The sequence below is a fragment of the Sceloporus undulatus genome, chromosome 5, assembly GCF_019175285.1.
Source record: "Sceloporus undulatus isolate JIND9_A2432 ecotype Alabama chromosome 5, SceUnd_v1.1, whole genome shotgun sequence".
In the NCBI taxonomy this organism is placed as follows: Eukaryota; Metazoa; Chordata; class Lepidosauria; order Squamata; family Phrynosomatidae; genus Sceloporus; species Sceloporus undulatus.
In genome coordinates, this window is record NC_056526.1 from 136,630,962 (window position 1) to 136,654,627 (window position 23,666).

A 23,666-nucleotide genomic window follows, 5' to 3' on the forward strand; every position below is an offset into this window, starting at 1 on the left:
GGATTTATTTATATGCCGCCGCAAAATATTATGAGATGAAAGTAAACTAAAAGCACAGTTGAAAACAATTTAAAAACACATTGCTAAGAACAGCACTTGGTAGTTAAGTCTTGAAACAGGTCATCTGATTGTCTAGTTATTATTGCATTGAATATTTTGAATTTCCTATTATTATAAACTGGCCAGAAGGCATTTGCCAGATGGGCAGTATATAAATGTAATGAATAAATGACCAGCACAAGGTTGAGAAAGACTGGACACAAGTTTAAGTGATTCTTAGGTCCTGTGTATGTTTTAAGGCTTCTCAAGGATGGAGTTTCAGGCATGTAGCATTTCTTATAAACAAGAGTGAAAGACACCTTTGACGACATCAGATTAAGGACTAAGAAGTGAAATAAGTATTTTAAGAGGTTGTAGGAGGTGGGAGTGCACATGGGGGAAGCTGGTTTTGATCCCATTTCCCAGTGCATACTGTAGCTCTTTTCCCTAGAGGGTCTACAAAATCCTGGGTCTATAAACGCTACTGGGTTTATTTGCTTACTTAAAATATATTAGCCACAGCTGTGATTTCATTCAGATTCAGAACAAATTAAACTGTACTTGTAAAGAAGCTATTGTAGCCACTTGAGTAAAGATATGGTTCAGAAAAGAGCTGAAAAGTGTTCCATTTATAATGTAATAACTACTGTTTGGGCACTGGATTAAAGTATGTCACCGTACAATGGTTTTATTGTCAAGATGTTATGGAATTCTCCCAGGCTATTTAGCACTTTGATGAAAGAGACTACACTGTTTGTTTGCACATGTTAGATAATTAAATAATTTTAGATGACCATTTATATGCCCAGCTTGGAAGAAAAAATTTAACTGTTGTATCTCTGGCTTTTCTTTGCGAATGAAGATTCAGGAAGGACTCATCCTGCGCTTTCTACAAGCGCGTTGATGACTAAAAAGGCCAATCCGAGATAAACAAATCTGGTTGCAGAAAGCACAGCAGAAAGTCTCCTTGGGTGATGTTTTCGGGTTGTTCTTTCTGCGTTGTTATTTCTCTTTGAGACTCGTTCAGCGTGAGCTTTCAAAAAAGGCTGTTTTATACTTAGCTACTAAAGCTAGAAAACAACATTTACAGAAGGGATATACTTTTGCATATGTGTACACATAAAACGCTATGGAAAACAAGCATTTAAAATAAAATAAAATTTGATTGTACAAAGTACTTTAAGGTACTTTGCTCATAGTGCATTTTTACCTGTGTTTAGTCCGTTTACAGTATTTGTGCACTTCATGTGTTGGTGTTGTATTCTGGCAAAATAAATATTTACAGTCAGCCCTCCATTTATGCAGGGATTTGTTCTGGACCCCCACCCCCCACAAAAATGGAAACTTGTACATATTCAAGCCCCATAGGCTTGAATGGGTGTGCATGGTTGCGAGCGGCTGCAGGCGCATGCCCCATTTAAACTCCCGCCATTTGCTCCTTGCAAGTAAGCGAAGGTCGTGGATCTGAGTCCACTCAAATGGAGAGGTTACTGTATTATCTTTACATTTGCATCTTTTTAGGACTAGCATTATTGCATGTTTAATTATCACTTATTATGGAAATATGTTTTTACGGTTTTGTATGCAGTGGAAATGTGGGTGGGGGAGGCTGTGGTTTGCTTTGATCAAGTATTCACTGTATGGCAACCAGTGAGGTATGTCTGTACATAACTGTTCATCAGCCTTTTGTGTAGTGTTTTTTCTGATGTTTACCCACTCACTTCTGCACATGATTCAAAACAGCATTAAAATGACCCCTATACAGCAACATGTACATCAGTGTTGCTTTTTTGTGGATTACCTATATTTATGAGATTGTAGGCTTCTGTGCTCAAATTGAGTAGAATATGGCTACAGCACCACTGCAGACTTTCTCAGTCAACATAGGGAGGTCAGAGAGAATGAAGGAAAATGTGTCATCTACCACACTTAGTAAAGGTACATACCTGAAGAGAGGTATATTTTCACAACTGAAGAAGCATACATACAGTGTGACATTGATTATAAGGGCAACTTGAAAGGTCAAGGGGTCCATTTTGTCTGTCAGGAACCCACTGCCAACTATGCCCCTTCCAAAACAACCACTTTTTTTTTTCAGATCCAGAAGTGGTTCACTTTTGGTCTGGAGTAAACAACAACAACAACCCCTTCACTATCTAAAGCAAAGCCCCACAAACTTTCTCTAGAAGATAATCATTATGCATGGAAATTTCCAGGGGTAGCAATTCTCCTTTATGAACCTACAAAATTTTTGGTAGTGAAAAATTTGGAAGGAGTGGTGGAATTCCAAGTGGAATTGAATAAACAAGGAGTGTATGCAACTGGTGGGTCACATGTTGCCAACCCCTGCTCCATTTACATTCAGGCAACTATACTGATTTATTGGTTTAGATTACAGAACAGTTGCATTACTGCAAGTGAGAAACTTGTCCTAAGGGGGGAGGGAGGTGCACGTGCCTTCAAATCACCTATTCATTCCATGAATTTCAGAGGGTTTTCTTAGACAAGGAATATTCAGAAGTGGTTTTGCCAGTCCCTTCCTCTTAATTATTTTATTTTATTTTATTTATTTTATTTAGGCATTTATATCCTGCCCTTCAGCCCTAATGGCTTTCAGTGCAGCTTACAATTATTGTTTTTAATCAGACAGTTCCCTGCCCTCAGGCTTACAATCTAAAAGACACGAAACAAAAGGAGAAGGGAATGGTGGAGGGAAAGGGGATGAGGTCCAGTGGCAATCCAAGGCAGATGGATTGGAGGGAGGGCTCTTCCTTCTTCCAGGCTAATTATAGCATACAACACCTGGTATTTGTTAGCAATCCCTAAATGGTTCAGATTTGTTCAGTTCCCAGTGTTAAGTTGACTAGAAATGCTGTTGATTGCAGAAGTCCAACTCATCTGGAAGAAGCTAGTCTGGGGAAGATTGCTTTGATCCTGACAGGACTCAAAGCCAGAATCTTCTTGTGGCCTTTACACAGTGTAAATAATGTTATGGAAGTAGTTGTACATTCACAGAGATTGCACAAGGGTAGCATCAAGTCTAGGATTATATAAACCCAAAATACATTAGCATAAATTATGCTGCAAGCCTCAGGGTGCTGCTGGGAGGCTCCATAAATGCAGTCCATAGCAAGGGGTGAGGAGCTGAAGCAATTGTACAGCCATGGTTGTGCAGCAGTAGCACAATCCAGTACTGCTGCATAATTATTCTTGCAGAATGTTTTACTTCACAATGAATCTTGACCTGAGCATTTGAATACTTTTTCAAAGACCATTAATTTTGCTCCAAAATATCTGGAGCTGTTCTTGAAAGGTCACATCACACAGAGAGATCTCACAGTGATTAGTCCTAGAGTTTCCTGTACAGACACACATATGAAGCTTATGTGGGCATTCTTTGTACTATGCTCTTGGACACAATATAGGCACAGGGCCACGCTACATAAATTCAGCCCCAGTCCAACTAGGAGTCACAGTGGTGTTTGCACATTTTGTATGAATATCTGTAGAATGTCTGTGGAAGGGATTGGTTCTAGACTTCATGGTGGCCTTTGTGCATTCAGTTTTGCACACCTAGACAACGTTTTTGCAAATGTTTGCACCTTAACAAGTGAATGCTACAGGGGACCTGTGTAAAGCTCATGGCAGCAGGGGGAAGATTATATGGCACAGTCCCATTTGCAGAAATCCTCAGAGGAATAAACATGGTGAAAAGACCACCCAGGTAGAGCTTCTTTGAATGCTCATTTTAGAGGACGGTGTGGCCAATCTGTTCAGGCTTCAGAAACTGCTTAACAGTGTACCAACACTAATTCTGCTCGGTTCTAATCAATCTTTTGAGATCTTGCAAGGTGAAGGCAGGCCAGATGAATAATGAAGGATGGATGGTAGGGAGGGAGGGATGTAGTTTTGTAGGTTTTGATGCAAATAAACTTGCATCAGAATCCTTAAGCATATTTTACAGTAATGGTGCCTCTGTTATTATTACATTATACTGGGCTTACAGCCCAGGCAGTCTTTCCTCTTGTCCTAGCTCCCCAGGCCTTGGTACCAGCTCCCCAAATCTGCTTTACTTTCTATAAAAGAAAAGAAGAAAGCATATATAATTTCAATTATTTCTTAATCAAACTAGTTTCAAAACTGAGTTGAAGACCATCCTGTTCAGAGAAGTGTTTCCAGGCATTGTGTGACTATTATTTGCTATTTGACATTTTTAATTTGTTGCCTGTTTTATTGAACCCTTTCCTGTATTGCTATGTATTATTTACATGTATTATGCTATTATTTCTTAGATTGTACGCCATGGGCAGGTTTACTCTTATCTATTTTATTGTTTTTATGTACAGCGCTAGCAAATCTACAGCGCTATATAAATAAAGCATAATAATAAGTCCCTGACTGATTCACAGGGCACATTGAATAAAAATAATAATAAAATAATAAAATTTGTATTTCTATCCCGCTTTTTGCCAGGCAATCAAAGCAGCGTACAGCAGGTTAAAATACATCCATATATACATAATACCCCCCTTAAAACAAGATTAAGCAATGTAAGATTAAAAACTACATATTAAAACCGACTAAGCTAAATAAAGATCATCATGGGCAGAGTTCACTGGATGGGAAGTCTTATTTGTGGCCGAGCATTTTATTCCGGGAAGGCTTGCCGGAAGAGATCCGTCTTAATGGCCTTTTTAAAGCTCTCTAGATTGGTAATTTGACGGATCTTGTCCGGCAAGCCATTCCATAAGTTGGGAGCGGCTGCAGAGAATGTCCTCTGGGAGGTTGCCGTCAACCTGGTCTTTAAGGGCTGTAATAAATTCCTCCCAGAGGACCTGAGTGTACGGGGCGGATTATATGGAAGCAGGTGATCCCTTAGATAGGTTGGGCCCAATCCATGTAGGGCTTTAAAGGTGATAACCAACACCTTGTACTGTACCCGGAAACTGATAGGCAGCCAGTGGAGTGACTTCAGTATTGGTGTTATATGGTTACTCCTTGCTGTTCCTGTGAACAACCTGGCTGCCATATTCTGTACCAACTGGAGTTTCCGGACTAGGCACAAGGGTAGCCCCATGTAGAGCGCATTGCAAAAATCAAGTCTTGAGGTTACCAGTGCATGTACTACAGTTTCGAGGTCACCCTGTTCCAGGAAACCGAAGCTGATAGCAGACGCTCTTGACCGTCGCATTCACCTGATTCCTTATCTAAAGCGGCAGGTCAAGAAGCACCCCCAGACTGCGAACACAGTCCTTTGAGGGGAGCGTGAGCCCCTCCAGGACTGGAGGTTGCAGCCCAATCCCTGGTTTGGGGGCCCCTACCATAAGTACCTCCGTTTCGTCTGGATTCAACTTGAGCTTGTTTTCCCTCATCCAATCCATTACTGCCTGAATACACTGGTTGAGGGGAGAGATGCCATCTGTCGTTGTCGCTGATGACCGGGACATGGAGAAATATATTTGGGTGTCATCAGCATATTGATAACGCCCGGCCCCATATCCACGGATGATTTTCCCCAGCGGCTTCATATAGATGTTAAATAGCATCGGGGACAGGATGGCGCCTTGAAGGACACCACAATTAACCTGTTTTTGAATAGCCACTGTCCCCGAGCATCACCCTCTGGAACCTGCCCGAGAGGAAGGAGTGGAACCACTGCAACGCAGTGCCTCCAATTCCTAACTCTCCCAGGCATTCCAGAAGGATATCATGATCTACTGTATCAAATGCCGCTGAGAGGTCCAGCAACACCAACAGGGTCACACTCCCTCTGTCGATGGCTAGACGAAGGTCATCAGTTAAAGCAACCATGGCAGTCTCCACCCCATACCTGGTCCTGAAGCCTGTTTGAAATGGATCAAGAAAATCAGCTTCATCCAAGACTGCTTGGAGCTGAAGAGCAACTGCCCTCTCTATCACCTTGCTCAGAAATGGCAGATGAAAAACAGGCCTATAATTTTTCATTTCCAGGGGGTCCAGGGAGGGTTTTTTCAAGAGCGGTCTAACGATCGCTTCTTTCAAAGTGGATGGTATATGACCCTCCCCAAGGGAAGCATTGATGATACGTCTAGTACCATCAGTGCCTCACCTCCCTGGACAGCCAGCCATGATGGGCAGGGATCAAGAGGGCATGTCATCTTTTTTACCTTTCCAAGGATCTTGTCCACGTCATCAGTACTCACAAGCTCAAACTGATCCAGTTTAATCTCATAAACAGGTTTACTGGACACCTCAGTAGTCAGTTTTGCTTCAACATTGGCATCCAAATGGGCTCTTATCTGAGAGATTTTGTCTGCAAAGTAGTTGTTAAAAGCGTCACAGCGGGCCGTTGTTGGATTAAGTCAATACTTCTCAAATAGTGGGGCGCACCCCCAGGGGGGACGCGAGGCTCCATAAAGGGGGGGCTTGTTTGAGGTGTACTTATAACAATTTTATAGACAAATGATACTATTTAGAGTCGCGCGGGGGGCGCGAAATGTTTTCTTCTTCCTAAGGGGGGCACAACAGAAAATAATTAAGAAGCACTGGGTTAAGTAGAGGGTTCTGAATAGATTGCATCACCGTCAGTTCCCTCACCACCCTAAACAGCTCTGCTGGATGAGACTTTGCAGACGCAATACGAGCAGACGAGGAGGATCTCTTCCCTGCTTTAATTGCTTCTCCATAAGAATAAAGGAATTTCCTATGGTGAGCTCTGTCAGATGAGAGTCCATTGAAAACATGTGGTTGGGGGATGGAGGGAGGGGCTGAGGCTGAACCAGAGGGGTATATGAAGCAGGAATAGATGGAAGTGTCCCTAAACAGATTGTACAGTATTTCTATAACTAGGATATGTCTACAAAGAATCTCCACTTCCCAGGGATTAGGAAGAAAGGTTTCCCACATTCAAAGAATGGTTTTCTCTGGCAGACCTTGCCTGGAAATTAAGCACTGAAAATAAATTGGGGGGGGGGGCAAAAAGGAGCAGGTGATAGGAAGATCCAGGTTGATAAGCTCAGTTTTTACATTTGTCTCCCTTCCGGCTTTATTGTTTAAAAGAAAAAGTTTAAGTGTGCACTACCTGAAGATTATCACACTGCCCTTCCTCCAAGCCTTGGTGCGAGCTGAAACGCTTGTTCTTTCAAAAAGTGTTGGAGAAGTACGGATCAGGCACGGGATGCCAAGATCGATATGGGATACCTCCAGACTGGGCATGGAGGCATGCAATAACTCATTTTTAAAAAGGGTTTAAAAGTTTCAGCCTGCGCCGAGGCTGGGAGGAAAGTCAGTGCAGTAATCTCCAGTGACTTTCTCTCCCTCTCTGTTTACACTTACACACAGTTCCACGCAGCACTGAAGACATACAGTAGATGTACTTGAAATTATAACCATGGATATTCTTGTAATGAGTTGAGCAAATAGCTAATAAAATAGTACAGCTGCTTCTGGAATAATAGCTTTGTGTACCAAGCTGTAGAGCATGGCTTGTCTGCCCTACCAAATAAAGAGAACAGCTAAGTAAATCCAAATGATTTATAGAGCTGTAATATTTATAGGCCTTGCAGAATCCTCATAAAGGACAATCAGCTGAGCAAGGAACCAAGTGAAAATAAAAACAATATGTTAATCAAAATAAATCATGAAAAGCCAGCCTGTCCCCTCATCTGCACAGTGTTGTTTCTCTTTTGCCCAGATCCTAACAATGGAATAATATTCTTTAAAAGTCTTGCATACAGATAAATTTCAATGTACAAAATCCATTAAACAATATTTGTACAATAAAAGTATGCCACTAAAGAATTTTGACACACACCCCTCCCTGTTTATTAAAGCCTTAAAACCAATTCAGCTGGTATGCAAAATATTAGGAACATAGGAAGGAGCCTTATACTGAGCATATCATTGAGCAATGCAATCCTTTATTGTGAACTCTGACTAGCAGCATCTTTGCAGGGTTTCAGCCAGGATTCTTTTCTAGTTCTGACTGAAGATTCCTGGTGATTGGTGAAATCCCGTTTGGGCCTGCTTAGTTTATGAATCCAGTAAGACAGTATTTGCTCGATGGTTGTGTCGTGAATGTTGAGGACTCCAGATGTGGAAATCATTCAGGCAAAAACAGATACTATCTTTAGCACTAACTGTTTAGGACCATGTTATATAGAAGACTGCCTGCTTCCATTAGAACCTGTTCATTTTAATACCGTGTCTTAATACCATGATGTTTTAATTTCATTAATATATTGACATATTATAATTAATTTTTATCTTGGTAAAGAGTTGTACAGACTTTCCTTAATGGAGAGGTGATATGTATATTCTAAATAAATACAGTAAGTACATCCAAGGCACTCACTCATAGTCTTGGCTAAAAAAAACAACGTTGGTTCTCATAGATTAGACTTTAATTGCAATGCTTTGGAAATAATTTTAGTAGACACTTAATATGAGTGGGTTTTTTTTACCCTTCTCTGTAAACCCCTGACCTAACACTTAGGCTGCAACTGTATAGTAAATTACCTTAACTGAATTGGGTTTACTTCTGAGTAGGCAGACATGGCTTTGCACTGTTATTTGATATGGAGAAGCATGCTCTTCCAAATTGCTCTCTATAAAAGAAAATTAAAGTGACATCATCTGGGTTTTGTATGTTACCAATATGTGTTATACAATCGGTATCTGTGGCCAGTGCATAAATCAAATCATAAAATAAAAATAGCTTAGCTAATTTCACTCATACTTGAAACCCATGAGTGAGCAGATACCAGTTATATAAAATACAGTTATGTCACTGAAATAGCTAGCATCTGTGAGAGGATGAAACAAAATTGGATTGTTTCAACCATTCTCCATACTCAATGCTGTATCAGAAAGGTGCACTGACTAAAAACCCAGAACTGGTGACTGAAATTTTAGGAGCTATTTTGCATGTCAGTTACCTGCTTATAAATATGTTTTGCTGAATTCAAGGATACAGGTATTCACCAGTAGACAACGGGTTTGCAGCTTTAGGCTACAACTGTGAACATGCTGTGGGATAAGTAAGCAGATTGGAATTTACTTTACATTCCCCCTCCCCCACCAGGCACACACATAAAATACCCAAGCACAGGATTGTATTGCAATGTTATGATCAACATGCTCTGGACATCTGGCCCCGCACTCTCTAGGGCAGTGATTCCCAAACTTTGGTCCTTCAGATGTTCTGGATGTCAATTGCCAGAATTCCTGACAGTTGGTCAGGCTGGCTGGGGCTGCTAGGAGTTGGAAGTCCAAAACTCCTGGAGAAACAAAAGTTTGGTAACCAATGCTCTGAGGGCTGCACCACTCCTCCTAAGTGAAACAGGAAGTGATCAGAGAGTTGTGTGTGTGTGTGTGTGTGTGTGTGTGTGTTTTAAATAGCTGCTTCCTGACCTTTTGCTAACAAGAAAGATCTAAAAATCTGGAAACACAATTCTCCCAGTTTTGGAGGGGGGGGATGCTTGGAGGCAATCAGTGTGCTGCAAAAACCAAGTACTGGTGCATATGGATCATAGGCCAGATTCTTCCCATGCCTACTCTGTATGCTTCATACTTAGAGTAACTGTGCACTCCTTGCTCAAAGACATGCTGATTGTACAGAGTTAGAAAGAGGCAGAAATTATGTATGCCGGCAGAACTCCCATGGCATAACCCCTTCCTGCCAACTCAGAGATCAGATTTCAAAGGGATTTGCCAGAATAACTCATCTGTCTTTATTCGGTCAGTAGAAGATCCCAAAAAAATGGTGGAGAAGGTGTAAAATGAGGGAAGAACCAAGTTATGCCACATCCAAGCCTCCCCTACCTAGAGACACAGCTGCTATGCTGTCCAAAGTTAGGCTGGGTAGAAAGTAGTCCTCAGTAATTTCCAACAACTCCAGGCTGAAAGGCGTTTGGACCTGGCACACCTTCAGTTAGCCTAGTACCCACTCAAGTCCAGTCCCTACTGCAAAAATATTCTAGTTTGACACCCTTTTACCTGCTCTGGTTCAGGGCTAAGGAATTCTGAGAATCGTAGTTTGTTGTGGTACCAGAGCTCCCTGACAGAGAAAGCTAATTATCTCAGAAAATTACAATTCCCAGAATTCCCTAGTATTGAGCCAGGGCAGTTAAAATGGTATCAAACTGGATTATTTCTACAGTGTGTTTTAGGACTCAGATAGCCCTCAACCATATTGATGAGTTAAGACTACCTTCTTAAATCCCACTGAATACAGATGGATTTTCTTCTAAACAGACATGCATAGGACTGCATTTTTTTTAAGCTTTCCCTGGTTTCTGCTTGCTGCAATGTGTGTTTAAGGCAGCATTTCTCAAATAGTGGGGCGGGCTCCCCAGGGGGGGCGCGAGGCTCCGTAAAGGGGGGCGCGAAGCTCTGTTATGCAGAGGTGTACTTATAACAATTTTATAGACAAATAATACTATTTACAGTTGCGCGGGGGGCGCGAAATGTTTTCTTCTTCCTAGGGGGGGCATGACAGAAAATAATTGAGAAGCACTGGTTTAAGGGAAGGAAGGGGGAGCAAGGATGATGAAAGAGAGTTTGTTTAAGATAAAACATTCATTTTGGACATGGTGAATTTAAAAGTAATGTAGTGCTTTCATTGTGTGTATTCCCTGAATGTTACTGTTCTCCTACATCTAATAAAGATCAGAATGGTTGTTCAGGTATAAAATGTTCCAAGGGCAGGAGTGACTGCCGACACAAGCTGACAAAAGCCAGGGAATTCATATCCAGCAGTGAGTGTTATTGATCTCACTTTCCAGTCCCTTGCTGTCTGATCTTCTACTGAAGAGAACTGATCACATGCATGAGCCTGAAAATTGCTCATGAACTTTTGAACTTTATGTATTACATCAGTAAATTCAAATGTTTTCATTTGTTCCAAAGTAAAGACATATTTAGGAAACATATATACAAATCCATTCATACACACAGACGTACACACAGAAGACATCCAGAAACCACGTGTATGTATGTTTGTAGTGTTTATTTTGGGGTTGTTATTTTGTTTTTGTTTTTTTAGTGGGAAACGTCCTTTTTAAACTGCTTTATTGTTATAAAGATTATAGTGTAACTGTTACATTAATGAGGAGGGACTAGAGAGCACGGAGGGATGGTCATCTGTTGCTGTACTGAGTTGGGGTGCACAGAAGTTGGACAAAATACTTTTTAGACTTCCTCTCAGGAATTCAAAGCCATCCTTATCATGCTGACTCAGGATCCTGGGAGCTGTACTTCAAAAAAGTAACTTTTTCTAACTCCTGGTTGAGGACTGATTGGAACAGAGTGATCAAATTTTGCTTCCATCAGGTTTTTGTCTTTCACGTTTGATAAGCAAACCTTATTAATACTGCTGCATACTGCTGTAGAGCTAGAGGCACTAATATTTCTAGAAGCATTATGCATAAACATATGAAAATTCCATGCAGTCTTGGGCTAATACTTCTTTTTTATGTACAGTATACCTGTATGACCAGAACTTTAGCAGAGAGCTTAAAAATGTGGGAATTCACTATAACAGAGAGCAATACATGCTCTGGCAGGTTCTACCAAGCTGGCAAGGCTTCAGGTATAACCATAGCAGTGGACCACATGCCTGCAATCCAAGAATAAACCTAGCTAAGTTCATTAACAGAAGGTGATGGCTTCAACAGTTGAACAAAATGTTAGTGTGAAATATTTGCAGTCTGCATTAGTGGAGGGACTCCTCACACCAATGATTATCATGGATTTTCAAAGCAATGTGCTAGGCACAGGACAGACAAAATCACATGTTTAAGAGACTATGGCGCGTTACAGACTGCCGAAAAGCGGCGGCCTGCACCTGCCCCTTTCCCTGCCGGATCGGGGCCTCAGTGGCCAGAGCGGCAGCCACTGAGGCCCCGATCCGCCGCTTTCCAGGCTGCGGGGAAGCGGCAAAAGGCCACTTCCCCGAGGCCTGGAAAGGGGTGTCCTTGGGGCTTCAGGCCCCAAGGACACCCCGCGATGGCGGGGAGGAGGAGAAAGGGGCCACTTGGCCCCTTTCTCCTCTGCATCACTGGGCACAGCCATCTAAAGGCTGCACCAGCGACGCAAGACCAGGAAGGAGCTCCGTTTCGGAGCTCCTTCCGCACCCACAAAAGAGCGCACTAAGCACCCTTGCACGGCGCGATGGTGTCACGTCCATGCCACCTCGTTTGGAGGCGGCGCGCTCGTGACACCATCATGTGGCCCCCATGTAGATGGGGTGCTGCAATCTTGTATGTCCTCAGGACGTATTAGGCTTGGGGGCATCAAGTAGTGACGCCCCTTTTTAAACCTAGGACGTCCTGAGGACGTCCCTTATGGCGGTCTGTAACGCGCCTATATGACTTCTTCATAAATATATCACCTATTTCCAAAATATATTTACTAAGGTGTCAAGAAGCTGGGCTTATTCTCCTTTGAGAACTGAAATACCATACCATTGCTAACTGTTGTAGGCAAGTATTATTTTAGTCCGCATTGACTAGGTAATAATGTATCCTGCATGCTTTTTATATCTGAAATGCTTGGAACCAGAAGTGTTTGGGATTTTGGAATACCTGTCTTTCCATATACTGTACGCTTGTACATAATGAAATACTGTATATTGGAGCTTGGGACCAAGGTCTAAACACAAAATTAATTTATGTTTCATATACACCTTATACACATAGCCTGGATATAATTTTATACAATATTTTAATAACTTTGTAAATGAAACTAAGTTTGTGTACATTGAAACATTAGAAAGCAAAAATATCACTATCTGAGCTACCCATGAAAAAAGTTTTGGGTTCTGGAGTATTTTGAAATTCTGGATTAGGTACACTCAGCTTGTTTTTATGGTGCATTTCTGAAATGCCCAAAGGAACACATCAGCTAGTTAGCATGTTCTGGTGTCTGATAGTTTGAAAGTTACACTGAGTGTAATTTATAAAAGAATTATGAACTTAACCGATTTGTTTTCCAACTCATATATAGGTATGTGGAATACAAATAGGACTTTTAGTTTGAGTTGCACTTTTCTTCCATTACCTTCCATAGCCAATATTGATGCAATATTGAAATTCTTTCTAGCCATTTATTCCAAAGTTTTATATAAGACATTTTATTTCCAAATCTTCATTGCCGTGTCAGAAATGACTTGAAGGCATGCAACAAAAACAATTATACATCTTGTACTGTAGGATGCTTCCTGATTAGAAAGAATTCCAATTGACGCTCTGCCATGGAAACAATTCCAGTGTCTTCCAGAGTATGTCTTTTCACACACAAAGCATGTGCTTTTCTTTTTCTTTTTTACTGCATCATAGTTCATAAAAAATGTTGTGGCATTTCTGTGGCACAACAGTATGCCGGTGGCAAAGAAAAAGCCTGTTTATTTGTAGGGACAAATGTTAAGTAGTAAGGGGATAAACTCTACATGACAAAAGTGGTTGCAAGGTGAGGACATTGTTTACAACATTGGAGATGAAAGAATCACTGACATTCTGGCTGTGTGTAGGTTCTACAACAAAATGCTGCATTCCTTTGCACTAGATAATGGGTGATAAGGACTATCTCATTTACTGCATTTATTTATTAAATAAAAATGAATAGACTAGTTGGAACAAAACCAGATTTTCTATCATTAAATGAAACTGGACAGCTCCACAGATGGAAAAAAATATGCACATATGTTTTCAGGTATTGTGATATTATTAGCATTGAGTTAAAATACTCATTGAGAGTCCTGAGACATATTATTGCTTTAAGTGAACATTACTCAAACTCCTGCCACACTGCAGAATTAATGTAGTTTGAAACCCCTTTTAACTATTGTGGCTTTTGTAGTTTACTGTGGCAGCAGAACTCTCAGACAGAGAACACTAACTATCACACAAAGCTGCAAATCCTAGAATTCCACAGCATCGAGTCATGGCCATTAAAGTAGTGTCAAATTGCATTACAGTGTAGATGCAGCCTAACATAGTGCTCTTCTTCTCTGTCCCCAACTTTCATTTACTAAATTAAATTGTTTTATTTTGCAGGATTTTATTATCGTGATTTCTGAAAATTCATGGATCAAGGTTAATATTTCAAGCAGCTTTTTGGGAACAGTACATTATATAGCTCCTGATCCACCATCAACTCCATTCAACTGCATATTGAAAGCAGATGAACATGTTCAACAGTCACCTTCTTTTATACTACTGGACTACTATTCACCTTTTTGTCTTAATAGCAGCTTTGACAACTAATGAAGATGTCACTAATAACACTTTAAACCGCACTGATATAGGATCTATGCCTATAGTCATCTCCAGAATCGATCACATTATAGTTAAAGAAGGCTACAGTGCCTTGATCGATTGCAACATTCAAGGTCAGCCAGGACCCGAGTACAAGTGGTACAACTCTAATGGCCATTTAGTAAAAGGCGATGGGAACAGAGGTATTATTCTCTCTTGTTTTTCATTCATAATACTGTATGTAATTATGGAAGAGTTGCCTCATAGCAATTATTGTATTACATTATTCCTGATCACAAGCCTTAAGAAATTTATTCATCAGGTTATATGGTGAAACTGACCCTCATCATTTTGGGGGACATCTCAGTCAAGAAGAAAGATACCCTCCCTTGACTTCTGTGGACATTACAGAAGACATTAAGGGTCAAACTAGACTGGGGTGGGCAACTAGAGTGGGCAGGGGGGCGTTCCACATAGGTGGTCCACACCAAAATAAAACAGCAGCATTTCCTGTCACCATTCTGGCCATTTTATAATAATAATAACAATAAAATTTTATTTATATTTCCCGCCTCTCCCTGATGATCGAGGCGGGATTACAGCCGATAAAAGCCAAACGATACAATTACACAACCCATACTACATAAAATAACCAATTAAAACACGCCAAGATGCAATTTTATTTTCTTTGATGCTGCATTACTTTGGTAGGTTTGGAGTGCTCGGCAGTTGGACTAGGAGAAGCAAACTGCTGCATTTTCAGTCAGTTCTGGTGGCTTCTGACTGGTTTTCAGGCAAGAAAAAATGCCTAGAAATTTTAAACCGGGGTCTGAGGGGTTTCAGGGGTTACACTTAAGGCTCCACAGTGACCATGCCTGAATTTAAAAACAGATTTGTCTCATCGTGTTCAAAGATATCTTGCTTGCCCTAATTGACAGGTATGACTTCTGAGGCCTCTGAGAAAATCCCATGAGGATGAGGGAGGCAAGTTAATCATTGGTAATACACATTCTCTTTGTCATATAGTTTGATTCTGAAAGTGGCAGTGGGGGTTTTCCTCTGAGCATAAGAACATATGTGGTTGTGGTAGCAAATAATTTCTCTCACTTCCTCGATAACAGTGCACCTCATCATACCCCTTGATGCCAGTCAAAATTGCTTTCAAATAAAATCTCAAGCTGGAGTCTCTGCAGCTGATGTTCCAATTTTAATTTAATTGGAAAAAGTGGGAAAATAGAGTTTAGAAAGTGGAAGATACTCTCACTCGTAATATAGCTCAATGTCATCCAAAGAAACTAATTGACAGGGGATTCTGGTCAAGCAAAAAGATACTCTTATTTACAAAGTGGTGTCGCTGAGATTGGTGTTACCAGGTGTGTGCGGGGGGGGGGGGGACGACTGCAGGCACCCAGACCATTTCCCCCCACCCCCCTGGAAAGGCCTTCAGAGTCTTGCACAGCTGCTTGGATAGCAGCAACATTGGACCCTAGAAAGTACTTCAGAGGGGGACAGCACTGTTGCCTATGGAAGGTCCATTTTAGGGTCCAGTGTGGCTGCTGGTTAAGTGGGAAAGGGAGGCAATGGCCTTTCTTGCTCACCTAGTAGCTAGCCAATCCCTCCAGGTGTCCCACACCACTGGGTGCCATCCCCCTCTGGAGTGTCACCCAGTGTGGTCCGCACCCCTATAGTGATTCCTCTGCATACCTGTGGAACTCTGTAGCACAAGATATAATGCTGGCCAACAGCTTAAACAGGCATTAAAGGGAATTAGATATGGAGGATGAGTCTTTCAATGCCACCATGCCACATTATAGACACCTTCCAGTATGTCATTGAACAGCTGCTTTTGGCAAGCCACAGTCAGACAAAACTCTTGTTTTCCTGTCTAGCTTATATGTTTCCTAGAAGCAGCTGGCTAGGCAAGGAGCATGTTCTTTTGTGTAATTGCTTTCTATGCAACTAACTGTGCCCTCAGACAGAAAATGTCTTACTGTCATTATAAAGGAAGGAACAAGCTGAACTGCTGAAAATGGAATTTCAGAAGCAGCGTGGGAGGCATACAGCACAGGCTTTTGTACTCTGAGTGATTCTGCTAAGATTTGAATAATACCAATGGATTCCTCTGAGTGCTTGTATTCAAAAGACCTGTAATTTGCAGTGACAGTACAAGAGAACAGCACCTCTTCTTGTGATGGGCTGGAGGCCCTGTGGATTGCCAGGCAAGGTGAGCAAAGGGCATGAAAAAGTAGTAATCCCTTTGCCACTGTAAGCAACTACAAACTAGGATGTAGTGTGAAAAAGACTGCTACATTTGCTCATCAATATTTTTTCCACATCTACCTCTTCTTTGGTAGAATTTCTGGTAGTAGGGGATTTGGGAAGGCCTGGCTGACAGGGCATGCTTTCATACAGAAGGTCTGTGTACACACAGCACAGAAGTAACAAATTGCAAATAGTGTAATTACTTGGAAATAATTTCATTTGTTAGAGCAACGACAATGAAGCTGCATTTCAGAAGTAACATGGGCAAGCTAGAACAAAGTAATTTTAATGATATTACAAAGTTTTAAACATTACTTGTAAAGCAAATTTTAAGGCATTTTTAGTGATGCTTTGATGGGAATTTTTCAGGCTTTACTACCATTCTCTTATTAATCACAAGGTTTCTTTTAAGAAATGGAGAATTAAGACAACTCAACAAATAATGCAACAAGTTATAGTTTTTAACAAATAATAATAAATAACATTTAACAAATAACAATAAATCACTTCTCAAATACTGATAAGGACATAAATTATTTTTAAAAAGTAACTTTCCAACTTCAGTTCAGTCCGTGTAGACAGGGCTGAGAAAGACTACTATATGAAACCCTAGCGACAGTTTGTATGATCTAGTATATAGCAGCTTCCTGTGATTTGGTAACTGGGATAAATGATTTTAAAAGCTCTCCTCCTCTAATCTCTGCTTTTGACCTCATCCTTATGATAAGAAGACTAAAATCTTTTGCAAATTAAAATCAGAGTTAGATGCACATAAGCCTGTTGCTGTCATTGGACACAGATCTGTTTGCTAAACTGCAGCTACACTGTTTCCCAACATGTCTGTAATTCAGAAAATCAGATTGATTTTGAGCTTGTTTATAGGCTACTTAAATTCTATTTACTTGCACAAAAACAATAGTTGTGGAATAATTGTGGAATTCACATTCAGTCAGATGTGTTTAAAATTAACAGCAGGTTGTATAATTTAATCAGCCAGAATGACCTGAGAGATATTTTCCCCTAGGAATAAAAAGAGCTTTAGACCTAAGAGTGTGGTTTTCTGAACGCCAATGCAGTTAACATGAACCAACAAATATATTGTATTGATACCTTCTGTCTTCTTTCCTGTAGGAAAATGGATTCTCGACAATGGGCAACTCAATATTACTAGTGTGTCATTTGAAGATCGAGGAAAATACACATGTGTGGCTTCTAATATATATGGTCAAGTGAACAATACGGTGACTCTAAGGGTTGTCTTTACCTCTGGAGATATGGGGATCTACTATATGATTGTATGCCTTGTAGCATTTACCATTGTTTTGATCTTAAACATTACTAGGCTCTGCATGATGAGCAGCCATTTAAAAAAGACTGAGAAAGCGATCAATGAATTCTTTCGGACAGAAGGGGCAGAAAAACTGCAAAAAGCTTTTGAGATTGCTAAACGCATCCCAATCATCACATCAGCAAAAACTCTTGAGCTTGCCAAAGTAACCCAGTTCAAGACCATGGAATTTGCCCGCTACATTGAAGAACTTGCCAGGAGTGTTCCATTGCCACCTCTCATCATGAACTGCAGGACTATCATGGAAGAAATCATGGAGGTGGTGGGATTAGAGGAGCAGGGCCAGAACTTTGTCAGGCAATCGGCAGAAGGACAGGACACGGAGACCCACAACCCAGAATTGATGTACATGATCCGCAATCCTCTAAAACACAGAGGATCCCTCACTGCTGAGTCAGATGCTTCTTCTCTGCATGAACCTCCACTCAAGATTGCGATAAAGGTATCTGTTCACCAGTTAACTAAAAGGGACTGTGTTGATGACCAGTCACAAGACAGTATACAGTTAGAAATTAAAGAAGAGAAGGAAGAAGAAGAGGTTGTCCAGGTGTCAACAGCACAGCCCTGTGAGCCAGTCTTGGAACCTTCTGACCCAGTTATGGAGCCTCCTGCTAAACTCAGCCCTGCTAAGACAACTTTAGGAAACAACAAAGACATGTCTGCTGTTTATGAAAGCCATTTATGAGAGGTTCTCTGCTAATCTATGCATAGCAAGAAAATTAGGTGGAGCACTTTTCCAAAACTTTTGGGTTTTTGTTTTGTTTTTGTTCTTGCCAATAAGCCTTACCTGAAGATTGTCACAGCAAAAGCATGTACTATGTGGATTTCTTGGCACTTCCTTATTTATAAAACTTAAAATTTAGCCAGCAGGTTTGACAGAATAATTGATATTACACAGATATTTAATTGCTTTTCTTAGTTCAGAGGAATTTCCATTTTACATCCTATAATGTTTACCTCAAAAAATCGTTTAGGCCTTTCCTTTTTGCAGTAGGCAACTAAAAGTCATGGGTAGTGCTTAGAACAGCACTTCTAAGCTTTGGTTCCAAAGGCACTTGAATTCAGAGCAGGGCTGCTGATGTCAATGGAACCATTGTTCAGTCCTTTGGTTGAAAGACTGCCTTTTACATAAAATGAAAAAAGATGCTGTTTTCCTATTTTGCTCGATTACCTATTCCCATGTGGGTGGGTGTTGTAACTCTCCTCTCATGATTATGAAATGTTCCTCCAGAGAGAACATACCCATAGCTCAAGGTAAGGCCTTTGTAAGATAGCTATGCTGACAGGTAGTTGAGGGCTAAAGTGAGCCCAAATACCTCTGTTTCAAACTGCAGCCAGACGGTTTGCATTCACAGCACTCAGATGGGAAAATGCCCAGAGGTCTTTGTTGTAGTAGTTTTTCTCCTTGGAAGAACAAAACCTCTCCCATGTTCCTTTCCCAAAGAGGATTTGCACAGCCCATTTCTTTAAAAGGGCAACTTCTCTCGAGCCAGAAAGCAGCACATAAAGAGGAGTTGCACTCTGGAGCACATCTACCTGTATCTCTGCCAGCTCTGATGGCAGCATATGAAGCAAGATAGGCGTTCCTTCTGTACAAATGAAGCTTCTCCTTTGACAACCAACATGATCTTGCAAAGTTTCTATCTTCTGTTATTATTAGCAAAACTGTCATGGAGTATTCTTGTCAAAATTTGTTCAGAGGGGGTTTGCCATTGCCTTCTCCTGAGGCTGGGAGAAGATGACTTGGCCAAAGTAATCCAGTAGGTTTCTATGGTCAAACAGGGATTTGAACCCTGGTCTCCCAGAATCCTAGTCCAGTGCTGAAACCACTATATCATGCTGTAGACAAGGATCTGCCCCCTCACTCATGCACACAGATAATTGAATGAGATAGGAATTCAGCTGCCGGTGTTGCTTGTTACTATGTGACCAGCAGTTAACAATCTACAGTTGGGAAGAAGGAATAAATTATTCTCCTAGGTGTGTTTTATGGAAGAGAAACTTGGAAGGCAATGAATATGATTTTGCACTGGCTTTTATAGGGCAGTCTGACATAGGATGAGTTTTGAGATTAGGTGAAGGTGAAATAACTACTCTGCATAAACCGATACCAGAAAATAATATTGATCCTCCTCTTTTGTACCTTAATGGGTTAAGTTTTAAGAAAACTTAAAAAAAAACACAGCCACCAGATTCCTCCATCCAGCATGTCCACTATGTGCTAACTGGGAGATTCTGGGAGCTGTGTCCAAAAAGTAACTTTCCCACAGTTTAACATCAGAACTAAAGGTTCTCATCACCACAGATAACATTAAGTGAACAGCATAGCTCCAGGTGGCTCTGCCTCTCATCCTGGAGGTCTACACTGATAGCCCTATCCTCTATAAATCTCTGTTTAGAGCAAGCATTGTCGGTAGAGCATATTACCTCGTGGCACTGAATTCTACAGCTATATTATATGTGATGTGTAGAAGCATTTGCCTTTGTCTTTGCTGAATCTCCCATCCTTCAGTTTAATTGGATGACCCTGCCTTCTAATATTGTTTGTGGAAGAGGAGCAGTAGGTAGGAGTACAGGGGGGAAAAACATGATTGTAACAAAGCCGAAGCGTCCAAAATATTCAAAGTAGCAACCATTCAAGATGACGAGCAGGCTGTTCCTTTGGCTGTATTTCGCCACAGGAAAAGCTCCCAAGTGTGCGAACATTGCTTTCTCCCTCATATACATGTGCTACATTGGCTCTCAGACTGTGACATTAAGAGCCGAGGAAGGACTATACCTGTTCATAGTGCTTGCTTTCACCTGTGAAATCTCAGGTGCAAGAGGATTAACAACGTATGCTGGATGTTGCCATGAATGTCCCTTAGTTAGCTCATCTCAAAACACAAATCAATTTCTTGAAGTGCTTCCCACTTACATCACTCAGCCATTGCCTTCCTCCAGATGTGTTTGACTACAACTTCCCTTGTTCACATCTAGCAGGACCTATAATCAAATATATCTGGAGGGCACCAGCTAGGACAAGGGTGTGAAATATGCAAGCATCCAGATGTTATTGGACTGCATCTCCCAGATGTCCTAGCCAGCATAACCAGTATTGAGGGATGCTGGGAGCTGCAATTGAGCAACATTTAGAGGACTGAGGTAGGGAAGGCTGTTTTGCAGTGTGATATTGTAGCTTGCTTTTTCTTGCAGTGTGTCATCTCACAGATGTTTGCCCTCTTGGTGTAAGTACATCTTTTGCATATTTTACAGTGGCTACAGTTTTAGATGTCTATATCTGCCTGTATTTTGGAACTGTTATCTGTGGATCCAATATACAGGAAAGTTTCATGGCTTTGTCATTCTAGCTAGTTATTAATATTGTTTGTACTTCAGTGTGCCATTGGGATTTCATAATTTATGGCAGCATAGAGACATCTCAAGCACATGTAATGAATGTGAAAAGTGTTAACTATTAAGGCCCAAACTTAGAGAGTTGCCAATTATTGCTAGTCTGTTTTCCAGGCAAAAGAATATTTAAGAGCTGCTAACATAGGTTCTTAGAATGTAGAATTTCTGTAAAAAAAAAAAGCTGTTTGCACTAAAGCCAATGTCAAGACTAATGCAACAGACATGAATATTGTGCTGCACAAAAGTGTCATTTCTGTGTCTTGCTTTTAAGAGCTGCACGTGTGACGATTATGTAGGTCATAGCCATAAACTACAGATTATTCTAAAGTGGCTGAAACAAAGAAAAGTGACAATTCAGCTTTTGTACACCCTTGGTTTGCAACCATGTATGCAACTGAGGGGTCTTAGTTGCACCCTTATAAGTGGCCTATTGGGAAATTTAGCCATGCCCTCTTAACCCAAGAATGCACTATGTGTATTGTAGAGGGTTGGAGGGAAAGGAGTATGCAAGTGTACATGTGGAGTGAACCTTCTCCTGTCATTCATATGCTCCACTCTTAAATAGTTTCTCTCCACCCTCCTCCCTTCCTCTCTTTCCCCTTTTTTCCATCTTCCAAGCCATTTTCCAGTTCAGAGAGGCCAGAATGGAAAGAGGAGGAGGAGAGAGATGCACAAGGGTATTTCTTGTCCCACTAGATTTCTGGTCTGGAATTGACATAACTAATTGACCCTGTTTTTATAGGAAATCTACCTAACACTGGTGCATCACAGTGTCTGGTCCCTCCATTTTTTCTTTGATTTGATTCCCAGTAAATGTTGCATTCTAAGATGCAATTACAATCCCAACCTTTCCCGAGGATATTGGTAATACGGATAAAAGTTATTTAAAGCCATTTTACCCATGCCTATTCCATTCATATAAAATAAAATAATGAGCAAATTGGCTTGGCTGTAGGGGAGGGGAAATCAGTAATTTACAGATACAGACTAAAGGCGCACTCAGTTACAAGAGTGAACAGAAAGCATTCTAACAAAAACAGAAAGTGCTTTGAAAGTGAAAGTCAATGAGAAAACTATTCCGTGGGCAACTGATATGAAAGCAGTGTTGAAATACCCTACATTGAACCTGCCAAAGGAAAGTATAAAATTTCCTGTGCCCCCCCCCTTGGAATCAGTATCCAAATCCAAAAGTCAAGAAAAGGAAGAGAGAAGGAATTTTCTTTTGCATGTCCCATCTCTCTCTCTACATCCATTTTAATCTCTCCAAACAGTTGTCAGAGTTGGGACTTGAAGGAGAAGGATTGAGCTTGGGAGGTGGGGAGGGCACCTGTTGCGAACCTCTATTGTATAGTGTGATCTCTGTTTCAATAAAGAATTTGCACAGGAATGGATGAAGCATGTGTCATTGGTGAAACAGTGGTGTCTGGTTTTTATTGATAAACATAATTCTGAAAAGTATGCATCAGATGTGCACAGACTTAAACACCCTCATCATTACTGGAGATCTGTCCAGTCCATCAAGTGGGAGGGCAGGACTGCTTTACTTTGGGGGACACAGACTTTATATGGTGAGGGTATAGCTATGCTGATATTTATCTCCTTTTCTTAACAAATGACCCACTGCTTGGCTGGTAAAGCACATCTTTCCTTTCTTGTTGAAAGGACTGATCCACAGCGGTGTGGTTGAGCTATGTCGTCTGTATTTCAGAGAGGGGGAAGTGAACCAATTTGGAGAGATGAGAGAGATTATATCATTGAGGCTGGTGATTCAGATTCAGCATACACCAAACAGAGAGGTTTAGTGATTATATAAATTATTAGACACAAATTACTTCTTAAATATTATACTGGGCACAGCATTCTACTGCAAGCTCCATGAATTATGGGATTTCTTTAAAGACTCTTATCAGCCGCTCAGTATTTGCTCAGTATGTGTCATGACATCTCTGGGTAGTATTTTGGTCCATGAAACGTATATAGTCCAGCAACTATTTAGGCTGCTTCGTTCATTCAGTTCTTCAGTATCTATTCTGGTAACAGTACTTTCAGTGGCTGTATGAGGTTTTGGTAATTACCAAGACAGCACTGAACTGAATTTTATTTTCTTTAAGGTGTTTATTTCTGATTGATTGACTGGGTCTGAAGGGTTCTATTTATTTCTTCAAAATGCAGTTGGGAGCAGGGGAATAAATAAGGAAGAAAGGTTACAATTGTTGAACTATAAAAAATAAAGAAGTCTCCCATCTCCACTTAGATTTTTGTCATGTTAATAAAGTCAACACAAAGCAGGTTCTTCTGCCCTTAACAACATGTACAAATTTTAGCGGGTATCCTTGGACATCTGTAACAGGAAAAATAGCAGAGTCCTCTGCCCCCTTAAAAACTAATGC

At 40.8% G+C, this 23,666-nt stretch overlaps 1 protein-coding gene across 4 annotated transcripts in view; it reads left to right on the forward strand.

The window, feature by feature from the left end:
* MFAP3L (microfibril associated protein 3 like) overlaps positions 1 to 22,661 on the forward strand; it is a 32,577-nt gene extending 9,916 nt beyond the window's left edge. For 2 of the 4 annotated variants that reach the window (XM_042470001.1, XM_042470003.1), the window contains exons 2-3: positions 14,073 to 14,476; positions 17,667 to 22,661. In XM_042470001.1, the coding sequence (XP_042325935.1) occupies positions 14,200 to 14,476; positions 17,667 to 18,568 (1,179 nt within the window). In that variant the 5' untranslated portion in view covers positions 14,073 to 14,199 and the 3' untranslated portion in view covers positions 18,569 to 22,661. Of the gene's footprint in view, positions 1 to 2,873; positions 3,764 to 3,831; positions 3,891 to 14,072; positions 14,477 to 17,666 lie in introns of those variants that run through there. The other 2 variants (XM_042470002.1, XM_042470004.1) reach the window with 2 other exon arrangements.
* The last annotated feature ends 1,005 nt before the right edge of the window (positions 22,662 to 23,666 follow it).